Source organism: Hyaena hyaena, unplaced genomic scaffold, assembly GCF_003009895.1.
Source record: "Hyaena hyaena isolate Hyena2069 unplaced genomic scaffold, ASM300989v1 scaffold_408, whole genome shotgun sequence".
In the NCBI taxonomy this organism is placed as follows: domain Eukaryota; kingdom Metazoa; phylum Chordata; class Mammalia; order Carnivora; family Hyaenidae; genus Hyaena; species Hyaena hyaena.
In genome coordinates this window covers 456,363-479,443 of record NW_024081041.1, presented here as the reverse complement: position 1 = coordinate 479,443, position 23,081 = coordinate 456,363, and the positions used below count along the sequence as shown (strand labels likewise).

General features: G+C 37.3%; 2 protein-coding genes across 3 annotated transcripts in view; one reads left to right on the top strand and one right to left on the bottom strand.

Annotated features, from left to right (window-relative positions):
- Positions 1-2,615: 2,615 nt before the first annotated feature.
- TSTD3 (thiosulfate sulfurtransferase like domain containing 3) lies at positions 2,616-16,636 on the top strand. The gene is made up of 5 exons (XM_039252123.1): positions 2,616-2,640; positions 3,161-3,379; positions 14,685-14,855; positions 14,959-15,118; positions 15,387-16,636. The coding sequence occupies exons 1-5, from the start codon at positions 2,616-2,618 to the stop codon at positions 15,457-15,459; spliced, it is 648 nt and encodes a 215-aa protein (XP_039108054.1). The 3' UTR covers positions 15,460-16,636.
- Positions 16,637-20,885: 4,249 nt separating this feature from the next.
- The window catches only part of CCNC (cyclin C), a 28,711-nt gene continuing 26,515 nt past the window's right edge, over positions 20,886-23,081 (bottom strand). Inside the window, exon 12 of one of the 2 annotated variants that reach the window (XM_039252121.1) lies at positions 20,886-22,117. In XM_039252121.1, coding sequence (XP_039108052.1) covers positions 22,063-22,117 — 55 coding nt within the window. In that variant the 3' untranslated portion in view covers positions 20,886-22,062. Of the gene's footprint in view, positions 22,118-22,287; positions 22,751-23,081 lie in introns of those variants that run through there. The other variant, XM_039252122.1, reaches the window with a different exon arrangement.

Sequence of the window (23,081 nt, the reverse complement as noted above, 5' to 3'; positions counted from 1 at the left end):
GTATAGAGATACATCATGTTTTGGTGTAGGGAAAAATATTCTTTAGGAAATACTTTCTTTAGGAAAAAAAAATATTCCCCAAGTAAGAATAGGTCATATGGGTGTAACTGTGAAGTCAAAATTTTATACATCGGAAATCAAACGTTTTTTTATTTTTTTAAAAAATGTTTTATTTATTTCTAGGAGAGAGACAGAGAGACAGCGTGAGCAGGGGAGGGTCAGAGAGAGAGGGAGTCACAGACTGAAACAGGCTCCAGGCTCTGAGCTGGCGGTCAGCACAGAGACCGATGCGGGGCTTGAACCCACGAACCGTGAGATCATGACCTAAGCGAAAGTCAGACGCTTTACCGACTAAGCCACCCAGGCGCCCCTGATTTTATTTAACATCTGATTTAAAACAGAACATGGAGGGAAAAAAAGATATGCAAACTTGAGCAAATCTAAATAATTTTCATACTACATTGCATTGAAGTAAATGGGATTTTTAAAAATGTATCATATATTGTAATCCAATTTACAGGGGAAAAAAAAAGAAGGGACTGAATTAGAACAAGAAATTTAGGAATTATGCAAGCAGTATATAACTTTTCTTGGAAATGATAAAATTCCAAAGCTATCTTGATTTCTAGCAGTCTACATTCTATTTTACAACTCGATTTTTTTCACTTGCTAGTGTATCTTGGACATAATTCCATATTAGCCTCATTCTTTTGACTAGCTGCTTAAAACTCCAGTAAATGGATGCATCGTTTTTTACCCCAGTTTCCTGTTAAGGTACATTTATCTTTGCCTACTTGTGCAAATATCTTCAGTAAACTGTTGGCAGTGGAAATGCTGAGTCAACAGATACTCATTTTAAGTTCTGATAGAAACTCTTTTGGAAAAAAGTTTGCACGAAAAATAATACATTTCCTAGTTCTTCATTTGATTTGTCAAATATGTGGAGGCTTGATGTGGACTTAAAAAGAAATGGGGAAAATCCCCTCCTTTCCAGTTGCCTTTCACTTGCATTATACCAAGAAATAAAATGAGTTGACAATTAATGATTCATATCAACTCAGCACCAGTAGACCAACTATTTTTTTCCCTTTCATCCCACTTTAGGCCTTTCTAGCTCTGAAAGAAGAGCTTGGACGCTTGTCCAAGGAATAATGATCAAGACTCTCTTCTGACAAGATTTTTGCTATAAGAACTCTTAAGTAAACAACGTTTGGCACTGTGCTTGTACAGGAGGAGTAATTCATCTTTTCAGACAAAAAAATCCTACAGAAAAATATTTCTCAAATAATTAGTCATGAACATTGGAAAAAGAATTATTTAGTAATATGTGCTCTAGCAAAAACATAAATCAAATTGAATGTGATTTATTGAAACCAAGCACATTGTTCCATTGTTTCCATATCTGTGTCCACACCGCCTATGGTTTATGATGTATTCAGGACAGCTTGGGGATACCATGGGGAGTGGGTGAATCTACAATATATAATGACATGTTAGTTCAAAGTTAATCCACAAAATTGATTATATAGAAACTATTACTAAACCCCAAATGATTTGGAAAAACCATAATTGTAAGTGATGACACTGGTGTAGAAATTTGAAGTGCTTTTATTAATTATTAAATTATTAAAACTGAATAATTTTAAAATGCTTCATGAGAAAAAAATAAAGTGCTTACTGAAATTATTCCTTAGACACATACTTTAATAATACCATTTAGAAATTAATTTTTAAATTTTCCATTGTTAATTAATTTGCAGTTAAATATAGCTTTCATGATGTTGGGGAACCAAATTGAGAATAAATTCAAAATGACATAATGAACCAAGCTGAGAATAAATTTTAAAACACGGTAATGATAGGGGCACCTGGGTGACTCAGTTGGTTAAGCATCTGACTTCAGCTCAGGTCATGATCTCACAATTCATGAGTTTGAGCCCCACATTGGGGTCTGTGTTGGCAGCTCAGAGCCTGAAGCCTGCTTCAGATCTGTGGCTCCCTCTCTCTCTGCCCCTCCCCTGCTCACAATCTATCTCTCAAAAATGAATAAACGTTAAAAAAAATTTTTTTAAACACAGTGGTGATAAATTCTATGTTGGAAGCTGAATAACACCCCTGCCTCCAAAGGTGTTCTAATTCCCAGAACCTGTGATAATGTTACCTCACATGGCAAGAGGATTTTGCAAATATGATTAAATCAAGGTTCTTGAGATAGGGAAATTATCCCGGATCATCCAAGTAGTCCCAGAATTATCACAAAGATCTTTTTAAAAGGATCAGAAGAAGGGGCACCTGGGTGGCTTAGCCGATTAAGCGTCCGACTTCGGCTCAGGTCATGATCTCACAGTTTGTGGGTTCGAGCCCCGCGTCGGGCTCTGTGCTGACAGCTCAGAGCCTGGAGCCTGCTTCAGATTCTGTATCTCCCTTTCTCTGACCCTCCCCTGCTCATGCTGCCTCTCTCTCTCAGAAATAAATAAAAACATTTTTTTTAAAAAAGGGTCAGAAGGAAAGAGGGGATGTAACAACAGAAGCAGAGGTCAGAATGAGAGAGAGATTTGAAGATGCTAAAAGGCTGGCTTTGAAGATGGGGCAGGGGACCACTAGCCAAGGAATGCATGCAGCTTCTACTGGATGAAAAAGGCAAGAAAAGAAATTCTCCCCCATGAGCCTTCAGAAGCAACACGGGTTTGCTGACACCTCAATTTTAGCCAAGTAAGAGTTCTGATGTAGAGAACTGTACACAATAAATTTATATTTTTTAAGCCAGTAAATTTGTGGTAATTTGTTACGGTGGCAACTGAAAACTAACACCAACTAGCTTGGACCTACCTCTGACAAAACTATTGTCAAATACAGTCAAGTGTCAAAGTTGTAGAGGGAAGATGACAGCATGAGATTACCTTAGCACTGACATCAGTTGAACCAGCTATTGTATTTAAGAGCAATTCTTAAGAAAGCATCCATGTAGTTTAATCTGCAATAATACTGACATAAAGTTAAGTTGAAATTTTTACTTTAAATCTTTAAATTTTATATTTGGTATATTTTCTGCTTTCCACTTTTAAACATTTGTCTCTACTTAAAAAAAAATAATAATCAAAATAAACAAACAAAAAAAGCCCAGCTCTCAATTTCTTGAGTTAGGGTCCCGCTCCCTCAGCCATCACTCCCTGCGGCTCCCCCCGGTTCGTCCAGCGCCTGGCGGAGGGGGGCGCTCAAGAGCCCGGCGCAGTTCCGGGAGGCCAAGTCCAAGGAGGAGGAGCCGGAGGAGGAAGTGGTCTGGAGCCCGGTGGGCGCGAGTCGGAGATGGTGCTGCCAGGCCCGCTGCTCGGGAGTGCATGCCGTGCGATCCTCGGGTCGGCGGAGGCTGTGCTCTGGGGTGAGCTCCGTGGTCCCTGGGGAGAGGGAGAGCGGCTAACCTCGGGCCCCGGGGAAGGAATGGTATTGGTGGCGGTGCTCGCTTCTTGAAGCTTCCAGGTAAAAGTCAGACCCATTACTCTTCGCACCTAGGAAGGAAGCACCCACTGACAGTTCTCGTGCCTTCAGATTCTGGGCTACTTGGGTCTGGGGCTGCTCTTGGGGGACGCAGGGAGAGAGGTCGGCGTTGCTCCAGGAAGCTTGCGCGTGGGGAGGCATTTTGGAAGATACTGACGTTTGAGCAATGAAGGTCAGTTCGCGACTCAGAGGAGCGAGCGCGGCCAGCGTCTGCCCGGACAAACTCACCACGAGCCCAGCTTTGCGAGTTACACTTGTTACCCACTAGGAAGAAGCGCGCATCGCTTGAATTATAACAAGTTGAGCCATTAAAGTACCACCAGGACAAAACTAGCCAGAGAAACGAAGGTGGTTGTGGTGGTGGTGTGTGTGCTACTCAAAGCCGACTTCCTGTCCTTTAGCACCAACTTTTATTTGTGGATGCAGCCACAGAGACGTGGCATAACTCTGTGTCCCCAGCTCTCCTCCCAGTTATTCCACTTGAACTGTTGGTACGTCCTCTGGGTCTTTAGATGATACTGCCTCCGCAGTTCACTTCCCCGTTTTGTGGAGAGACAGACACAAGTAAACAACCACCATGTACAGACCGCTGAGACTGCAGTGGATTCTGTGCCATGATTCGACCTGAGTAGGAGAAAGTGTTGTAGTGAAAAGGTGTCTTTTCGTGTAAAATTATTCTAGAGGGGCGCCAGGGTGTCTCAGTCGGTTAAGTGTCTGACTCCTGGTTTGGGCTCAGGTCATAATCTCCCAGTTCTTGAATTCGAGCCCTGCATCGGGATTCGGTGCTGACAGCATGGATCCTGCCGGGGAGTTCCTCTCTCTCTCTTCCTCTCTCCTTCTCTCTATCTCTCTCTCAAAATAAATAAATTTTTTAAAATTTAAAAAATATAAAATTCTACTAGTAATACATAATTATATTCTCATTGTTTTCAAACAAAGCACAGTATTCGGTACCCTTTGTACACCCTCCCATGTTCCATTCTCCTCTGCAAGTGTGGTTTGGTACACATCCTTCTGAACACTTTTCTATGAGCATACATAAATGTACAGCTAAAAATACTACATCTATAATATACAGGTGTTGCTATTTTTTAATGTAAGAATTCCTCTTCCTGCAATCCCACTCCCCAAGAATAGTTAGTTTAGTATTTCCTTCTAGATGCTTTTCTGGACATTTATAAAACACAAGTATGTTATAATTATATAGATCTCAAATGGGAAGCTTTTTCGTTTAACAGTATGGGCATCTCTTTTTTTAAACGTTTTTTTCTTTTTTAAAAATTTTAAAATGTTTTTATTTATTTTTGAGAGAGAGAGAGAGACAGTGTGAGCAGGGGAGGGTCAGAGGGAGAGGGAGATACAGAATCTGAAGACAGGCTCCAGGCTCTGAGCTGGCAGTCAGTATAGAGCCCGATCTAGGGCTTGAACCCATGAACCTCGAGATCATGACCTGAGCCCAAGTGGGACGCTCAACCAACTGAGCCATTCAGGTGCTCCTGGACATCTCTCTAAGCCACTCTTTGCTTGTAAATGCTGCATGACAGGCTTCATAATCAATTCAACCATTTCCTGTTTGAATATGTAGGCTGCTTCTGGTTTTCAGGATGCGTTTCTAATCTTTCTTTTTTTTTTTTTTAATGTTTATTTATTTATTTTGAGAGCGAGGAAGAGAGAGAATCCCAAGCGCAGAGCCCAACACAGGGCTTCATCCCACAAATTGTGAGATAATGACCTGAGCCAAAATCAAAAGTTGGACACTTAACCAGCTGAGCCACTCGGGTGCTCCCGTGTTTCTAATCTTACAATCAAGACTCTCCAAAGAGAATGCTTTCAATCCTTGTCTTCTTAATGACTCTAGGTGGCTAATGTGAGTGCTTGTTACTTAATCAGTGACCCCCATAACACTGAACATGTCCTTTGTCTCCTACATTTCCATGAGGACAAAAACTTGCTGGCTACCTTTATTCTCTGAAGCCATCCCCTCCAGTGTTTATATATATCTATCTATAGATATATATAAATAAATAAATATATATAAATTTATAAATATATAAATAAATATATATTTATATAATATATATAAATTTATAAATATATAAATAAATATATAGATATAAAACCTGCTAGTTTTATTGTTGTTCTTTTCTTCCTTTTCGCTGTTTAGACTTGCTCCAGTTTGGAGCCGGATCCCAAATGGGACCTACCAAGTCATGTACGCTGCAGCTGAGTGCTGTGCTAACACACCTTTGTGGTGGCACAAAGTGAGTGAACTTTCTCCTACCCAGCCCTGCCCTATTCCCAGGGTGTTCACCTCTGTAAGATTCTAAGTATCCTTCTGGGTAATAGCCAGTTTGTGTCAAGGCATTTACTCGGTATCCTAGTCCTGGGTCCATGAAGAACGACAGAAAACACAGAGGCACCCTAGTAATATGAATTAGCTTCCAGCAGCAGACGCCTTAAGTAAGGAGGGAGTTTGAGGAGGGGACAACTTAGGGGACTTGGGGGCCCGCTGGGCTATTTATGAGAAAGTACTGTGATAGAGGAGTAAAAGGAAGTTGAAAAGACAAGTAACTTTGCAAAGCTGAAAGACAGTATAGAGGGTGTTCCCCTTTCATGTTAAAATCACTTCATGAAATAAATGCATTGCCTTACCAAAAATGTCCATTTTAACATTTTACTCACTAGGATGGTTGTTCAGTTGCTTTCAACATTTTGCTGTGAGTGGACCAAAAAAACTCAAAATATTTATCAAAGTGATTACATTAGAAGTTATAAAATGTTCACGCTAAATCCAAATACCCATTTGAAAAGGAAGCAAATGTTCTTCCTAATATTTTCTCTCTGAAGTAGCAATCATCATTTCTTTCTTGGTTGTATGTTGTTTGTATTGACCATTATACAGTCCCTGGAAATAATTGTCAATATTCAACAGATATTGACATTGGTTTTTTAAGGTGTCAAAATCCAGGGGGCGCCTGGGTGGCTTAGTCGGTTGGGCGTCCGACTTTCGCTTGGGTCATGATCTCGCGGTTCGTGGGTTCGGGCCCCGCGTCGGGCTCTGTGCTGACTGCCAGCTCAGAGCCTGGAGCCTGTTTCAGTCTGTGACTCCCTCTCTCTCTGACCCTCCCCTGCTCACACTGTCTCTCTCTCTCTCTCCTAGAAATAAATAAAAACATTAAAAAAAAAAAATTTAAAAAAAAAAAAATCCAGAAGAAGAGTATAGGTGAACTAAGGAATTTATTTTATGGCTGTGGCAAGAATGAGTTGCTAGTATTATGATTGTTATTATTATTAAGCAAAAACTCTTATACTTCCTTCTTTTTTTGGTAAGCTTATTTATTTACTTGAGAGAGAGAGAGAGGAAATGAGTGGGAGAGGGGCAGAGAGAGTGAGAGACAGAATTCCAAGCAGGCTCCTCACTTGAACCCACTAACCATGACGGAAGATCATGGGCTGAGCTGAGATTGAGCCAGATGCTTAACCAACTGAGCTACTTAGGCACCCCTCTTATGTTTCAAATAGTTCTATTTTTTCACATCAAAACTTTATTTATTGGAATTATAAGACGAATGCCAAACTTAATTAGTAGGAAGTAATAGTAGACTTTTTTTTTTCTTTTTTATGCAGGGGTTGGGGGTACAGAGAGAGAAGAGGGAGAGAATCCCAAGCACTGTCAGCACAGAGCCTGACTTAGGGCTCAATCCATGAACTGTGAGATCATGACCTGAGCTCAAATGAAGAGCCAGACACTTAACTGACTAAGCCAGCCAGGCGCCCCACTGGTAGACTGTTTATCTTTCATTTTTTAAATGTTTATTTAGTTTTAAGAGAGAGCAAAAGCAGGGAAGGGACAGAGAGAGAGGGAGACACAGAATCCAGAGCAGACTCCAGGTTCTGAGCTGTCAGCACAGAGTCCAACACGGGACTTGACCCCACAAACTGAAAGGTCATGACCTAAGCCAAAGTCAGATGCTTAACCAACTGAGCCACCCAGGCGCCCCAGTGGTAGACTATTTCTAAGTGAAATTTAGTTTAGTATTTTAAAGTACAAAATACAGTAGAAAACCATGCTATACTATATAACATAGAAAAGAAGGTACATTTATGAAAAAATAAATTCAGAGCCTAAATCATGGATATGATTTCTTTTTTTAATGTTTGTTTATTATTTATTAAAGTTTGTTTATTTATTTTGAGAGAGACAGAGAGCTCAAGCAGGGGAGGAGCAGAGAAAGAGGGAGAGAGAGAAAATCCCAAGAGCACAGTGCAGGACTAGACCTCAAGAAACCGTGAGATCATGACCTGAGCTGAAATCAAGAGCCAGCTGCTTAACCAAATAAGCCACCCACATGCCCCTATGTATATAATTTCTATATATAATTTCTTTATTTTATTTTATTAAAAAATTTTTTTTCAAATGTTTATTTTTGAGAGACAGAGACACAGAATCTGAAGCAGGCCCCAGGCTCTGTCAGCACAGAGCCCCACGTTGGGCTCAAACCTCAGGAACCATGAGAGCATGACCTGAGATGAAGTCAGACACTTTACCAATTGAGCCACCCAGGGACTCCTGTATATAATTTCTTTAAACATAGAATTAAATCACATTAAGCTAAATCGGAATTAAATAATTTAATGAATAATTAAATCTAGAATTTACTGATATATAGAAGTAACTAAATTTCTTAAGCCTTTTTATTTGGAAAAAAAAAATGCTCATTCCTACAGGTTTCTTCTAAATGTCACTAAAATGACCTGACAATTGTATTAGAAAAACAAACTTCTAAACATGTATGCAGTATGAATCAGACCATTCTGAATTATACTAGATCCTCAATTGGTATAGTCTAATATGATGTGATTTTAAATACTTTTAGGGCATCATATTTATCTCAAACTGAAATTTGGGTTGATAGGTTGTTTTTTTTTTTTTTTTTTTGAGCTGTAAGCATTTGGAAAACAGCAAATGCAGAGAGAAGCTTTCTCTGAACTCCCCTCACCTGTCTAAAGATGGATCCTCCAAAAGGAACTCAGTTCTCCTCAATCCCCTCTGCAGGAGTTTCATCAACCAGGGAACACTGACCCATCACAGGAAAGGAGACTAGAACTCAGCAGCGCACGCAGACAAACTATCACAAACTGTCATACCTCCCATCTCTTCTAAAGGTCCATTCATCTTCCCTAAAAACCCTTTCCGTTCCTCCAAGAGGCCTACATCCCCTCTCCTCTTGCCCTATTAAGATGAGAATTCTTACTTTTTTAATTTAAGAAATAATTTTATAGGGGCGCCTGGGTGGCTTAGTCGGTTAAGCGTCCGACTTTCGCTTAGGTCGTGATCTCGCGGTTCGTGGGTTCGAGCCCCCCGTCAGGCTCTGTGCTGATCGCCAGCTCAGAGCCTGGAGCCTATTTCAGAGTCTGTATCTCCCTCTCTCTCTGACCCTCCCCTGCTCACGCTCGCTCTATCTCTCTCTCTCTCCTAGAAATAAATAAAAATATTAAAAAAAATAATTTTATAAATGTTTACCTTTTTTACTGTCACACATTTCTCTCCCCCCCTCCCCCCCCCATTCCCTGCCTCAGGCAACCACCAATCTGTTCTCTGTATCTATGAGCTTGGGTTTTGATGGTTTTTGTTTCCACATATGAAATCACATGGTATTTGTTTGTCTTTGGCTATCTGACTTAGCGTATATCCTCGAGGTCTATCCATATTGTCTCAAATGGCAAGAGTTCATTTTTTTTAATGGCTGAAATATATTCCCCTGTGTGTGTGTGTGTGTGTGTATCACAATTTCTTTATTCATTTATCCATCAGTGGACACTTAGGTTGTTTCTGTATCTTGGCTGTTGTAAATAATGCTGTAGTGAATATGGGTGTAGGTATCTTTTCAAGGTATCATCTTCATTTTCTTCAGAAAAATATTCAGAAGTGGAATTGCTGGATCATACGGTAGTTCTATTTTTAATTTTTTTGAGGAATCTCCATACTGTTTTCCACAGTGGTTGTACCAATCTACATTCCCACCAACAGAACACGAGGGTTCCCTTTTCTCTGCATCCTCACCAACACTGATTTCTTGTCTTCTTGTCTTTTCAATAATAGCCATTCCGACAGGAGTGATGTGATATCTCATTATGGCTTCAACCTGCATTTCTGATGATTAATGATGTTGAGCATCTTTTCATGTGTCTGTGGGCCATCTGTATGTCTTCTTTGGAAAAATGTTCAGATCTTCTACTCATTGTGGTTTCATATATCATCTATAGATCTATAGTATAAATCATATATATAATGTGATCTACTTTGCATACTTTTCTGCATTTTTTTCTCACTTAGGTATTTAGAAGCTTTACGTGGTGGCACATATAACTCTTTAACCACTGTATGTATTGCATAGTATGGATTACCACAGTTCATTTAGCCAGTCCCCTATTGATGGACGTTTGATTTCTAATTTTTTGCTATCATAAAAAGTTCTTCAGTAATTACCATTGAGCATACCTCTTTGTGTATATGTACAAATATTTTACTAGCATAGATACTTGGAAATGGAATTGTTACGTCGGCAATAAGTGACATTAACTGAGTCTTCAAGGACAGTAAGAGTGTGCCAGGTAGAGATGAGGAAGAAAGGTATTCCCTTCAGAAGGAACAGTCTGCATAAATCATAAAGGAAAGGAGAAAATATATATTTAATGTTTGCGCTGTATATTCTTTTTTTAATGTTTTATTATTTATTTTTGAGAGAGAGAGAGAGACAGTATGAAGAAGAAAGGGACAGAGAGAGAAAGAGACACATATACAGAATCCAAAGCAGGCTCCAGACTCTGAGCTGTCAGCACAGAGTCTGATGCAGGGCTCGAACTCACGGACTGAGAGATTCATGACCTGAGCCAAAGTCGGTGCTTAAGGAACTGAGCCACACAGGTGCTCCGCACTGTATAGAGTATTTCAACTCACAGCAACTCAGAAAGATTAAGTAGTATTATTCCTGTTTTACAAATAAGAAACTAAGTCCCCAAGAGTTTAAGTAGCCTGCCAAGAATTACAGAGCTCAAGTGGACACCCAGGATTTGCCCATGCTTTACCTCTCTGTTGTGAAAATGTAGTTAGAGCACATGTATACTTTTAATGTAGCTGGAGGGTACAGTCACTGAGGCAGAGGAGGAAGGGGGAAGAGGAGAAGGTCTGGTATGTGGCTGGTAAAGTAGATTGAAGGGCATGACAGAACATACTGAAGATCTTGGAGTTATACCCAGGTAAGGTTCGATTTACCAGTGTAGAAACAGCAAAATTGGAACTGATGCAAAAATTAGCCGCCGGGTGGGGCAATGTGCCTGAGTGATTTCGACAGGTAAATGTCCGACTCTTGATTTCAGCTCCGGTCATCTCACAATTTGTGAGTTCAAGCTCCGTCAGGCTCTGCACTAACAGTGCAAACCTTCTAGGAATTCTCTCTCTCCCTCTGCCCCTCCCCTACTTGTGCTCTCTCTCTCTCATTCTCTCTTTCTCTAAAATTATATAAATAAACTTTTAAAAAGAAAAGTATTTGGCTTTTACAAGAAAATATGGTTTTTCATAACTCACTTTAGGCTTTTATTAACTACTTAATAAATAGAACCACTAAGCATTTCTTTTGGCCTATGGGAACTGCAGAAAATTTACTAAGGCATTAAAGGATGAAACAAGAAAGTTTGGGAACCTTTGGTTTATACTATTGCGCTCCAACTAGTTTTTAAAATTTAATACTATATTTTGGACAGTTTACACTGAATAATATTCCATTGTATAAACATACCACTTATAACCATTCCCTGATTGATAGACTTCCAGCTTATTTCCATTTTTCAATATTACAGAGAATGCTGCCAACAAATACATTATACCTGAATACGTTGGTACTTATCCTTGCTAATACCCCTATAGTAAGATACACTCCTAAAAGAAAATTTGTGAGGCACAAAAGACATACATATATAAAATGTTATTACTGCCAGGTTTTCCATTCAAAAGATTTTAACATTACACACTCCCAGCAATGTGCAAGCATACCCATTTCCTCATACCCTCACCAATATTTGATATTATCTATCCTTTTAATTGTTATAAATCTTTTTTTAATGTTTTATTTATTTCTGAGAGAGAGAGAGACTGCATGAGCAGGGGAGGATCAGAGAGAGAGGGAGACACAGAATCTGAAGCAGGCTCCAGGCTCTGAGCTGGCTGTCAGCACAGAGCCCAACGCGGGGCTCGAACCCACGAACCGCGAGATCATGACCTGAGCTGAAGTTGGATGCTTAACCGACTGAGCCACCCAAGCGCCCCTAATTGTTACAAATCTTGTTTTGACCATTTTTGTATGGGGAATTTTGTCCTTTTTCTATTAATGTGTGCTCTATTAATAGTAATCTTTTGTCTTTTCTATATTACAAATATTTTGTTCCTGCCTGCCACTTGTCTTCCAAGTATTCATTGTTCTTTTTTTATTTTGTTAATATATTTTTTTAATGTTTATTTATTTTGAGAGAGAGAGGGAGGGAGAGAAAGAATCCCAAGCAAGCTCTGTGCTGTCAGTGCAGAGCTCAGTGTGGGGCTCGAACTCACAAACTATGAGATCATGACCTGAGATGAAGTCAGATGTTTAGCTGACTGAGCCACCCAGGCGCCCTAATTGTTCTTTTGCCATATATAAATTTAGCATTTTTATGAGGTCAAATCTTTATGACTTCTGATTTTACCATGTTTAGAATGATCTTCTTATCCCAAGATTTAAACTATCGGCTCATGTTTTCTATTAGTACTTCTTAGATATTACTTTTTAGGTTGAAATTTAAATTTACATATAAGAAATAAGGGAATAGACTGCTTAAAGTTTCTTCCTGATGTCTAGCTAGTTGCTCTACATATTCATTGAATGAAATTTCCCCATTAATCTGAAATATCACTGTTACCAAATAGTGAATTCTTACAGGTGGTATATTGTATGTCTGCTTCCAGGCTTAGACCTTTAAATACTTTTCTATGCAAGTTTATACTATTTGAACCAATTTTGGGGCACCTGGGTAGCTCAGTCAGTTAAGCGTCCAACTACAGCTCAGGTCATGATCTCATGGTTCGTTGGGTTGAAGCCCCTCATTGGGCTCTGTACTGACAGCTCAGAGCCTGGAGCCTGCTTTGAATTTTGTGTCTCCTTCTTCCTCCGTCTCTCCCCCCACTCACAATCTCTCTCTCTCTCAAAAATAAATAATAAAATATATAATATATATAATATATTTAAACCTATTTCACTTTATATTTAATGTTTAAAACATTTGAAGTATTATTATTTACCCTTATTATAAGTGATAATTTTGTTGTGTAATATTATTAAAATTTTTTGTTTTTATTTAAAAAATCTTTTAGGTTTTCTTTCATGTTTAAAAAAAGACAATATGGACCTATAGAAAAGTTGCAAAAGTAAAATGGAGTTCCCTTTATTCTTATTCAACTTCCTCTAACGTAAGCATCTTATGTGATACAATTACTGAAATCAGGAAAGAAATATTGACATAATACTATGAACTAATCCACAGACTTTATTTAAATTTCATCAGTTTGGGGGCACCTGGGTGGCTCAGTCAGTTAAGCGTCCAACTCTTGATTTTGGCTCAGGTCAAAAACTAACAGTTTGAGCCCCACATTGGGCTCCATACTGATAGTGCAGAGCCTACTTGAATTCTCTCTCTCTCTCTCTCTCTGCCCCTCTCAACTCACGTTCTCTCTCACTCTCTCAAAATAAATAAACTTCAAATTTCACCAGTTTTCACACTGATGTCTTTTATAGTCCAGATCCAATCCAGGATTCTACATTGTATTACATTGTCATGTCTCCTTAGTAGGCTTCAGTCTGTTGACAGTTCCATGCTCTTTTCTTTTAGAACTTTGATACTTTTTAAGAGTACTAGTTATTTTGTAGATTTAATTTGTCTGAGATGGTCTTCTGATTTGACTCAGGGTATGCATTTTTGGCAAAAATACTAAGGAAGTGATGTGCTCTTCAAGTATCCTCTTAGCGACTGTATGGTGTCAACATTTCTTATCACTAGTGGTCTTTGAATAATTGGTTAAAGTGGCATCTTTCAGGTGTCTCCTTTTGTAATTAGTAATTATCTCCTGGGGAGATACCATCCTATTTCTCATCATACTTTCACCCCCTAACTCTAGCATCTATTAGTGGCTCTTGTTGAAATAATTAGTGGGGTGTTAACCTAATGGTGATTTTCTCTATCATTCATTCTACATTTATCAATTGAAATAATCCCTTCTAGGGGTGCCTGGGTAGCTCAGTCAGTTAAGCGTCTGACTTCAGCTCAGGTCATGACCTCATGGTTCCATGAGTTCAAGACCCACATTGAGCCCTCTGCTGACAGCTCCGAGCCTAGAGCCTGCTTCAGATTCTGTGTGTGTGTCTCTCTCTGCCATTCCCCAGCTCTCTCTTTCTCAAAAAGAAATTAACATCAATAAAAAAAAATTTTAAAGGAAATAATCCCTTCTCCCCATTTATTCAATTATATACTTATATCACTTTGGACCCATGGATTTATTTTATGGGTTATTACTCCATACCATATTATATTACCAATTATTTTTTGTTTTTATTTACGTAATCTCTACACCCAACATGGGGCTTGAACTCACAGTCCTGAGATAAAGAGTCACATGCTTTTCTGACTGAGGCAGCCACATAACCCTATCAATTATTTAACAGACAGAAAGAGTGCTTTTAAGTACTTACAAGTGTAGTTTCAATTGTAACGTCCCCACATCTAACATATGGCTTGTTCTCTTTGCTTGTAAGGGAATATTATATTTTCCTTCACATTATAATTTAGATCATGGTTAACTTACAAATTATTTGCACAATTCTGTTACCAAATGCTGAGTGTGTATTTAGGAGCTCCACCTAATTAAGGGCTTGGAGAGAGTAGAATATGGAGCTGGTACAAGGCCAACTGTTAAGCATGGAGGGCAAGAGGGTGTGGCTACATCAGGCTGTGTGCAAAATACACTGAATGTACAATACAGTGAAGTCAAAACATCAACTATCGTTAGCTGACTGGAACCAGGGGGAAACTTTCCTTTGAACTGCTTTCCAGGTATTAATAGCAATGTTACTTTGAAAGTGCCTAAATTATTTTCTTCTTTCCAGGCTTGAAGTCAATAAAAGGAAGCTGCCACAATTTTTGTACTGCTGTTAAAGATGTCACTTACAAGGAACTTAAAAGTCTCTTGAATTCCAGGCAAATTACATTAATTGATGTTAGAGAAAGATGGGAAATTGTCGAGTATGGGAAAATTCCCGGGTCCATCAATATACCACGTAAGTGAACTGTGTCTTAAACTGATTCATTACAGAAGTGTATATATATTCAGTAATTTACTGTATCTAAAATTTAATTGAAATTCTTAACATTTTCTTCCAGTGGGTGAGGTAGGTGAAGCTCTACAGATGAATCCAAACGACTTCAAAGAGAAGTACAATGAAGTAAAACCATCCAAATCTGACAGCCTAGTGTTTTCTTGTTTAGCCGGAGTGAGAAGCAAGAAGGCTTTGGACACAGCAGTATCTCTGGGCTTTAACAGGTACACAGGTGAAATATAAAAATGTACTCAAGAATGTGTATTTCATTCTTCCATATGTATTACATTTTTACTGGCATACCGAAAAATTTCTTATAATTACTGTTAGTAATAGCAGGATAGTGGCTGAGAGCCTCTATATTTTCATCCTTTTAAACAGTTTTAAAGTCTAGAGTAGTCCTTGAATCTCTAAATCTCTAAAGTTCCTATCAATCTCATGTTTATAAAGCAGGAGGAAACTTTTACAGCACTAACTTTGCTATGTTTTCAGTGTTCGACATTATGCTGGAGGATGGAATGAATGGGCGACCTATGAATTTTCAGAAAAGAAAAAAGGAAATTGAATTCTGGAATGCAAGCTGGCTCTTTCGTGTGTACATGCAGCCTAGGACAGTAGAATGAATAAAAGGATAATAATCTAGTCCTGGCATCACTGGTTAATGGGAAGGGGATTTTGTGTAAGTCAATTATTTGCTGAATCTTTTTCTTAACTGTAAACTGTAAATTGACAATGCCTTGTGTAGTTCCTTGAGGATTCAAATAATGTATGTAATTTACCATGGAAATATAAGGGTTGGGATTCTAGAAATTAATTTGTAAATAGTTTAGTGAACTAGTTTAGTTTAGTATAGTACAATAGTATTATCAAAGCCCAAGTTACTTGTCGTACCTACTTATAACGTATGACCATTTGTGTTAGCCTGGGTTCTATTCATTAAAGAGTCTATGAGCTAGACAAGTTTTTTTTTTAATGAGTAAAATATTTTAGTATGTTAATTTTCCCATTTTAGAAAATTCATAACATTTGTTTTCCTATTTTGATATACAGTACAAATATTTCTGATAGATACACCTTTTACCCATAATGAGTAGTTACTGCATATTGAATAATATAAAGCAGCTAGTAAGCATTTCTTGAACACCTTTTCTTGATTTAGATCCTATGCTAAATATTCCAGATTCTAAAAAGATAATAAAATAGATGTGATTCCTCTCCGAAGATGTTTGATTTCTAGCAGAGGTCTATAAAAGTTAAAAAAAAAAAAAAAAAAAAGCGCAGACTTTACCTTAAAAAACCAAGAATCTGAGCTCCAGAAATGTAGGTGAAATATAAATAAAGAAAATATATTAACACCATCCAAAGACTTATGGCAACGTTGTAATCAGCATGGTAGTGATATAATTTGCAACTTAATATGATCTATAAAGATAGAAATAATAGTGATTCCTTCTGTAGAGGGAAGACTAGCTGGAAAAAGCAAGGAGGGAAATTCCTAGGGTGATGGAAATGATTTATATATTGATTGAGGTGTTGGTACAGAGGTGATACATTTATCAAAACTCAGGGAACATTTGAAAACATACATTTTCTGTAATTATATCTCAATTAAAAATAATGAAAATATGAAAAAAATTTAAATGTAAATGACTCTCCCTAGCATTGAGTATATGCCTTTAGAATGTCAAACCAGTGCACTTTGTCAGTGCACTAGTGGTAAAATGACTTTGTGTTTTCTTCCATCTGTGTTTAGTTTCATTTATGTAGTCATTGAGATCATGGAAGGCCTAGGACTTGTTTTGTCCTCAATGATATTATTAAGCCACTGGAAAATCTGGGGTAGGAATAATATGACCACCTTGAACTTGTTTCTGATAATGTCAATCTAGTTTCTAGCAGCGCAAACTCCCTATAAGAACTAGAAGAGCGGGAAAATAAACACAAACATCCATACACACTGTTCAATGTTGGTTCATCCTCTACAGCCTTCCTTTTCCCTGGAATATAGCTCTTCAAATCCTCACTGTTTTAGTAGTTCCTCCATGCCTTTAAGTAAATTTTATTTATGGATTTACATAAACAAATATTACTGGGACAAATAAGGTGGGAAGATTTGAAGAGCCACAATTTCGGAGAGAAGGGAAGCTGTGGTTGAAGTATTGGGCCTATCAAGGAATAAGAATCTGGGTAAAGAGCCTGGGTAAATACACCAGACATTTAGTTGGAACCCTGGGAAACTATACCTTAGGAGTAAAGGTGAACCAGAAATTGACCAACCCTCATAAAAATGTAAGACCAGCTTTAAATCAACTGAATCCCTGAATGAATTAAGGTGATCTTAAGAGCCTACCAGAAGTAAATCCTCTCTTAGAGAAGACATCATTAGCTAGCTAGAGCAAGGGGCTGGCAACAATAAATTTTTTAGGTTTGTGGGCCATAAGGTCTTTGTTGCAACTGCTCAACTCTGCTACTGTAGCACAAAGCAACCATAGATAATACATAAAGGAATAAGTGTGGCAGTATCCCAACAAAACTATGGCCACTTAGGTTTGAATGTTGTATTTCACATGTTGTCAAATATTCTTTTCATTATTTTCAACTGTTTAAAAATATGGCAAACATTCGTAGCTCAAAGGCCAGGCAAAATTAGATGGCAGGTAAAGGCCCATGAGGCAGTTTATAGACCCCTGATACAGAGCCATAAATATTCTCTAGAGTGCTTCCTATTCAGTGTTCTGAATTCTATAAAATTTATTTAAAATAGTAAATAGGACCTCACAATTGAAAAATAAGAAAAAACAAAAATAAATTTTAGAAGACAATAAAAACAAATCTACATATAATCTACATGCTGGCATTTTCAGACTTTAAATTGTTTTTAATGTTATGTTTGAGAGAGACAGAGAGTGAGCGTGAGGAGGAGGGGCAGAGAGAGAGGGAGACACAGAATCCGAAGCAGGCTTGGGCTTTGAGCTGTCAGCATAGGGCCCGATGTGGGACTCGAACCCATGAACTGTGAGACCATGACCTGAGCTGAAGTCAGATGCTCAACTGACTGAGCCACCCAAGTGCCCCACAGACTTTCAAATAACTATGATTTATATTTTCAATAACATAAATGACAAAAATTATTAAAGTAATGGAAACTACAAAAAGTATCAAATAGAAATTCTAGAATTTAAGAATAACTGATATTAAAAACCCCATAGATGGGTGTAACAGATTAGACACAGGTGATGAGGATTAATAAAAATGAAAAAACATTAAAACAAGACAAAGAAGTGAATTCCTCATATTTTGGATACCTAAACAAAGATAAAGGACACAGGGAAGAATGTCTCCCTATGAGTGACTTAGGGAGTAAATGAATTATGATTCTAGTGTGATAAATTAATAAAATGTACAAAGTTAATTGAGCATATTACAACAAAGTCCATTACAAACCTTTCAGAAAGCCAAAAATATTCTAAAAGAAATGTAACCGTAGTACACTACAGAACACATTACATACATCGAGTATGAATTTAACAACAATTACACAATTAAGTTGGGAAGACAATGGGAGTAGAAGTCTTAATGTAGAACTGAGTTGGTAGGGAAGTGGAAGCTGGAGAATAGAGGGAGGTATGTGAGAAAGTGAAATCTTCATCTTCTATAGTAGGAAGTTAGTAGATAATTTTACTATTAGAAAAAAATATCAAAATAAAAAACTGGAAGGTAAAGTAGGAGGCAGTAAGGTAATTAAGAGCATGGGCCCTGGAACCCAGCTGCCCAGGTTTTAAGAATTAGAACCTGGGGCACCTGGCTGGCTCAGTAGGTTAAGCACCAGACGTTGGATCAGGTCATAATCTCATGGTTCCCGGGTTCAAACCTCACATCGGGCTCTCTGCTGTCAGCACAGAGCCCACTTCAGATCCTCTGCCCACCCCCTTCCCCACTTGTGTGCAGTCTCTCTCTCTCTCAAAAAAAAAGAAAAAAAGAAAAAGATTTAAAACCTAATCTGGGGTGCTTGGGCAGCTAGTCGGTTAAGCATCCAACTCTTGGTTTCAGCTCGTAGATTTGAGCCCTGCATCAGGTGCTGCGTTAACAGTGTGGGGCCTGCTTAGGATTCTCACACGTGTGCTCTCTCTCTCTCTCTCTCTCAAAATAAAGATTTTTAAAATTAAAAATAAAGGTACTTAACTTTCTGTTCCTGAGTTTTCTCATTTCTATAATAATTGTTCTGAGAATTAAATGACTTCAGAATGTAGGAACCTAAGAACATTCTTGACACATAAGTGCTCAATAAAAGCTCTAATTATAAGCTTGGTACTTGGAAATGTGGAAGTAACACAACAGCAAAGAAATAACTAAAAGTTGCTCTGGGAGGCAGGAATGCTTGAGCAGTAGGGAGAATGGTCAGGAGTCTAATATTGTCCTTGGGTTACAGCAGCACAGTCCAACAGAATTAAAGCCATTATGTGACTTATAATTGTCTTTCATTCTAAAAAGAGGTGAATTTAATGTTAATAGTGTTTTATTTGGTCCTATCATTTAAAATGTTAGATATTTTACATTCTTTTGTACTACGTATTGAATCTACCATGTACTTTTACATTTACAGCACATCTCAGTTCTGACTAGCCACATTTTCAGTGTAGCTAGTGGCTGTCACACTGGACAGTACAGACTGTTTGCTTTTTTAAACAATTCATATTCATCAATAGGTGATGTCACAGAAAGCAACAATCAGCCATGATCTGCTCTCTGTGGAAGACACCTGTAAAAGTAGTCTACTCCCTCAAAAAAAATTTTTTTTGAACTTGATCAAGCCTTTACATTCAATTATCAATTTATAGAAAACACAGAAAAAGGAGCATGTTAAAGTGGCACTTCAAAGATACATTTAGTAAGATCCATATGGTGGGCAACTCTCAGAAGACAACCAAATCAAAAAGGGGAATTTAGAAAATAAGGGGGCACCTGGGTGGCTCAGTCGGTTAAGCATGACTTCGGCTTAAGTCGTGATCTTGTGGCTGGCAAGTTCGAGCCCCACGTCAGGCTCTGTACTGACAGCTAGCCCAGAGCCTGGAGCCTGTTTCAGATTCTGTGTCTCCCTCTCTCTCTCTGACCCTCCCCTGCTTATGCGGTCTCTCTCTCAGAAATAAATAAAACATTTAAAAAAATATAAAAATAAGACAGAAGAAGAATCCATGAATTTTAAAAGGTTTAAAGGATTTATCAATCAATTGCAATGTCTGGTCCTAATCCTGACTAGAATTATTTATTTCTCATGATATTTATAACTGAAAATATGAACAATGAATATTTTGGTAGTACATTATTTTAACTAATTCTTTAGGTATAATCTTTAAGAGCCATTATCTTTAGGAATACACATGAAATAATAATAGGTGAAATTTGGTATCTTGCATTTGCTTCAAAATAATATGCATATTGTGGGAAGTTGATGCGAATTTAGAGGAAATGAAATTGGCCATGAAATGGTCATTGTTGAAACTGTGTAATAAATAGATGGAGGTTCATTAGAATTTACTTTTGTATATGTTGCTTTAAACGTTCTATAATAAGAGGGTGAAAACAAAACTGCAAGTCATATGTAATAACTTTCAAAATATAAATTCTAAAAGAATACAGGTAGGCTTAAAAAAATTAGGGTCAAGTCAGCGGTTGTGATATGTAATCACTGTGCTCTTCCAACCCAAACCCAACCTTAATTCCTTCAGACCTGAGGAGAGCATTTTTCCTTATTTCTTATTCTGCCCATAAGCCTACAAGACCTACATTTATCATTGGTGCTGACTTTATACACCATCTCCCTTTCCAACTTATCTGATCCTCTCCACAAGGAAGCAAACTCTATAGTCTGTTATAAGCCATCTGAATTACCCACCTGACAAACTACAGAAGACTTTAATACGTGTCTAAAGGAAGGACTCTCAGAAAACATTAAGCAGATTCAAAAAGATAAATTCAAGACATGAGTCAATATAACTGGAGAACAGTACTTTTATTCTTGAAGTTTTATACTAGGAAGTCAACATTTAATTTATTAATCCATTGTTCACAACTGATGTATAAAAAAACTCAATCCTTAAATTGTACATCAATATCCTATGACTTCAAATTTCATCGCTCTCCTTCAAATCTGAAGAAAATGATTAAGTTCCAAGACAGCACAGTCCCACTGACATAACAATTAGTCCAAGTCCTACACTCATGAGAATTAAGAATAGTCAGTATCAAACTGGCCTGAGACCTGATTGTGTTCCTGGCTCAGGATACCTGTAGTAAATTTGTAAATCCACACTACAACACAAAAATAAACTAGGGAGTGTATGTCATATAAAAATTTTTCTCAGTAGAGTAAAAATTAACATTAAAATGTTACCAAATTTCAACCATATTATGGTGTTTTATCCAATTAGCTTCAAAATGCCTCATTAACTGTGAATCAAATGCAAATAAGGTCATATATGATTTTTTTTTAAGTTTGCCCAGCATTTCAAAATGGTTATGGAATTAATATAACCTTTAAAATGTCAAAGTATGCTATACATATTGCACTTTTCTGCTAGGCTGGGCTAGTATCTTCCATGGCAAGATACTAAAACTACTGAATAAAATACACTTTTAAATCAATAGGTACTTGATTAATTTCCCTGAAATTATCAATATCGTTACCAAAATCTTCCAGGATTTTGTAAGATTTGATTCCTTAAATACAGTTTTAAAGTTTAACTTAAGGAGGGAAAAAAACCCTCATATATTTGACTTTTTATGTCCTTGTTTTGGTCCAATGACCAAAGAGAATTTTAAACAAATTATGCTTTGTGTTTCCTGGCTTAATAAAAAGCTATAATTTTTATTATCCAAATTAAGAAAAATTACACTAATTAAAAGCTATTAATTTTGAAACGTCTATGTATGTATGTCTGTAGGTCCCCTTAGAACCTTTCCAAACTTTTATAATCAAGAGATTTAAATCAATTATATACTAGAATCAAATTAGGTAAGGAAAAACTTATTTTGCAAAAATAAAATCACTTCCCAATACGCTTGATAGAAACAAGCTATTCATTTTCATTTGTGTTCCACTGAAGACATAACTGAAATCTGTCCAATGGTTTATTTCCAACTGGTCCACTACGGAATTCTTCGGAATGTTTTAAGATTGGCTGTAGCTAGAGTTCTGACTTCCATTTGGACCCTGCTCTCCTTCACTGTTCAAGTGGGGAAGAAAAGATTTTATACCAATTAAAAGACTCATTTTCAACACCCTGATAAGCCAACTAATTTTTAAAGCTAGTTACTCTATGGTACAACTCTACAAAGAAAGACATTCCTGATTTTAAGACACAGATATGGAAAATTAAGATACAGAAGACTAACATTTGGTTTTATGTTTTTATTCTTCCATAATTTGGTGTCCTCACATATTACAAGCATTCTGGAAGTTAGTGTCCATATACATTCAAAAAACTTAAATAAGGGTATGGGATTTCATTGTCATTACAGGTATCACTCAACATAGAGACCAGAGCTTTTTCTGAACAAATTTCCTGTAAAATTAAATCTTACATATAGAATCTTATTCCTGCCAAATATGAAAATGAAGTGTTCTTCCCAAAAAATAACTGACCAAAGGTGTAATAAAAATCACATGTAAATACAGCAAACTTTTATTTATAAGTCAGAAAAGAAAAATGGCAATTTCCTGGAAAATGCTGAATACTTAAAAATAACTAAAACTGAAAATACCAGTAACTGTGGCAATAGGATTATTGCCTTATCTTGTCCATCATCATCTTGCAGCTTCAGGCCCTGCCACTAGTGGAGAATCACTCAGGGAATTTCTGCAAAAAATGCATCCAAAGGTAGCTGTTTGAATGAATGCCTTAAACAGCTCCTTGTGTAAGTATTAATTTTTTCCAATTGGTAACATTAACTTATCAGATCTATAAATCTATCTTGATACATTCTATAACTTAATTATTTTTCTTGATAAATGATTAAGATGGGTAGCATTGTTTTATTTCCCTTCTCACCTTTTATCCTACTCTAAATGATCTGATGTGAGAGCTGAGAACCAGTGAATTAAATGAATAGATCCTATTAAAAAAAAAACAACAATAAAAAAAGAAAAACCCCTCTTCGCACATTGTTTCATATTTAGCAAAATTATGG

Coding starts and splice junctions, on each gene's coding strand:
- TSTD3 (XM_039252123.1), top strand. CDS start 2,616: ATGCAGCTTCTACTGGATGAAAAAG. Junction 14,856..14,958: donor CGGGTCCATCAATATACCAC/GTAAGTGAACTG, acceptor ATTTTCTTCCAG/TGGGTGAGGTAGGTGAAGCT. Junction 15,119..15,386: donor GTATCTCTGGGCTTTAACAG/GTACACAGGTGA, acceptor CTATGTTTTCAG/TGTTCGACATTATGCTGGAG.